This window comes from Peromyscus californicus, unplaced genomic scaffold (assembly GCF_007827085.1).
Source record: "Peromyscus californicus insignis strain IS unplaced genomic scaffold, ASM782708v3 Scaffold_5__1_contigs__length_169319896, whole genome shotgun sequence".
In the NCBI taxonomy this organism is placed as follows: domain Eukaryota; kingdom Metazoa; phylum Chordata; class Mammalia; order Rodentia; family Cricetidae; genus Peromyscus; species Peromyscus californicus.
In genome coordinates this window covers 28,201,630-28,203,569 of record NW_026294573.1, presented here as the reverse complement: position 1 = coordinate 28,203,569, position 1,940 = coordinate 28,201,630, and the positions used below count along the sequence as shown (strand labels likewise).

General features: G+C 45.2%; 1 protein-coding gene across 1 annotated transcript; it reads left to right on the top strand.

Moving 5' to 3' along the window:
• Nucleotides 1–382: 382 nt before the first annotated feature.
• Nucleotides 383–831, top strand: LOC128097622 (60S ribosomal protein L36a-like). Its single transcript, XM_052718248.1, has one exon. It carries the CDS (start codon nucleotides 413–415, stop codon nucleotides 731–733), a length of 321 nt encoding a protein of 106 aa, XP_052574208.1. The 5' UTR covers nucleotides 383–412; the 3' UTR covers nucleotides 734–831.
• The last annotated feature ends 1,109 nt before the right edge of the window (nucleotides 832–1,940 follow it).

Sequence of the window (1,940 nt, the reverse complement as noted above, 5' to 3'; positions counted from 1 at the left end):
CTTATTCAGCTTTATCACCTCCGCTTCCTCCCCCTCCAGCCTTTAAAATCAAAGAATACTGGGCTGAGCTAGAGCTAGGTAGTACGGTGCTTGCCTAGCAAGAGGGAGGCCGGGAGTTCAACCGTTTGCATTGCATTAAAAACTGGTGGTGGGGGGCTGGAGAGATGGCTCAGAGGTTAAGAGCACTGGCTGTTCTTCCAGAGGTCCTGAGTTCAATTCCCAGCAACCATATGGTGGCTCACAACCATCTGTAATGAGATCTGGTGCCCTCTTCTGGGCTGCAGGGATACATGCAAACAGAACACTGTATACATAATAAATAAAAAAAAAAAAAAAAAAACTGGTGGTGGGCTATAAACTTCCGTTGCTGGCCTTACCTCTTTCTTTCTGTGCCGATATCGCTCCCGCCAACATGGTGAACGTTCCTAAGACCCGCCGGACGTTCTGCAAGAAATGTGGCAAGTACCAACCCCACAAAGTGACCCAGTACAAGAAGGGCAAGGATTCTTTGTATGCCCAGGGAAAGCGGCACTGTGACAGGAAACAGAGCGGCTATGGTGGGCAGACTAAGCCTATTTTCCGCAAAAAGGCTAAAACGACAAAGAAGATAGTGCTGAGACTTGAGTGTGTTGAGCCCAACTGCAGATCGAAGAGGATGCTGGCTATTAAGAGATGCAAGCACTTTGAACTGGGAGGCGATAAGAAGAGAAAGGGCCAGGTGATCCAGTTCTAAGCTGATCTTGTTATGAAGACAATAAAATCATGAGCTTGTACTCACCTCTTACGATTGCAGTTGGTTTTGGGGGAGGGAATAAACAAATTCTCTGAAAAAAAAAAAAAAAACCTGGTGGTGGGAGAAGTAGAGGTGGAGAGGTGGCTCAGCTGTCAGGAGTATATACAGCTCTTGCAGAGGATCTGGGGTTCATTCCCAGCACCCACAGGAAGCATCTCACAACCCTCCCGTAACTCCAGCTCCAAGGGATTTTGGAGCCCTCTTCTGGCTTCCGGCATTTTTGTGGTAAGAATGCTTAAAGGTTGGCTTTCTTAGTGATTTTCACGAAGAAATATACCACCACTCACCATGCTGTTCAACAGAGCTCCTGTGCTGATTCCATCCACTGAAACTGTACCCTGTGCTAATTCCATCCACCGAAACTGTATCCTGTGCTAGTCACCTAACTTGCTCCTGACAATCAGCATTCCGCTCTACTTTTTCTTTAAAAAAAAAAAAAAAATTATTTATTCATGTATGTGAGTGAGTGCTCAGTCTTCGTGATTCCGCTCTACTTTTTCTTTAAAAAAAAAAAAATTATTTATTCATGTATGTGAGTGAGTGCTCAGTCTTCGTGCACTCCAGAAGGAATCGGATCCCACTACAGATGGTTGTGAGCCACCATGTGGGTGCTGGGAATTGAACTCAGGACCTCTGGAAGAGCAGTCAGGCACTTCTAACCACTGAGCCATCTCTCCAGCCCACCCCCCCCTCTACTTGTAAGAGACTATTTTACATTTGCACACAGATGAGATTATGCAGTGCTTGCCTTTCTGTGCCTGGCTTGTTTAACGTATCAACCATCTTTTCCATCACGATATCAACAAGACAGGATTTTAGCTATTTAAAAAAAAATTAAAATTTTTTTATGTGGAGCCTGGAGGGATGGCTCAGAGGTTAAGAGCACTGACTGCTCTTCCAGAGGTCCGGGGTTCAATTCCCAGTGCCCACCTGGCAGCTCACAATTGCCTATAACTCCAAGATCTGATACCTTCACACAGACACACATGCAGGCAAAGCATCACTGCATATATAAAATAAAAATAAGTAATTAAAAAAGTGTTTTATGTGTATGGGTGTTTTTGTCTGCATACATGTCTGTGTACCAAGTGGATGTCTGGTGCCCACAGAGGACAGAAGAGAGCAAAGGATCCCCTAGAACTGGAGT

Excerpts from the sequence above, each read along its gene's own strand:
- LOC128097622 (XM_052718248.1), top strand. The coding sequence starts at position 413 with ATGGTGAACGTTCCTAAGACCCGCCGGACGTTCTGCAAGAAATGTGGC.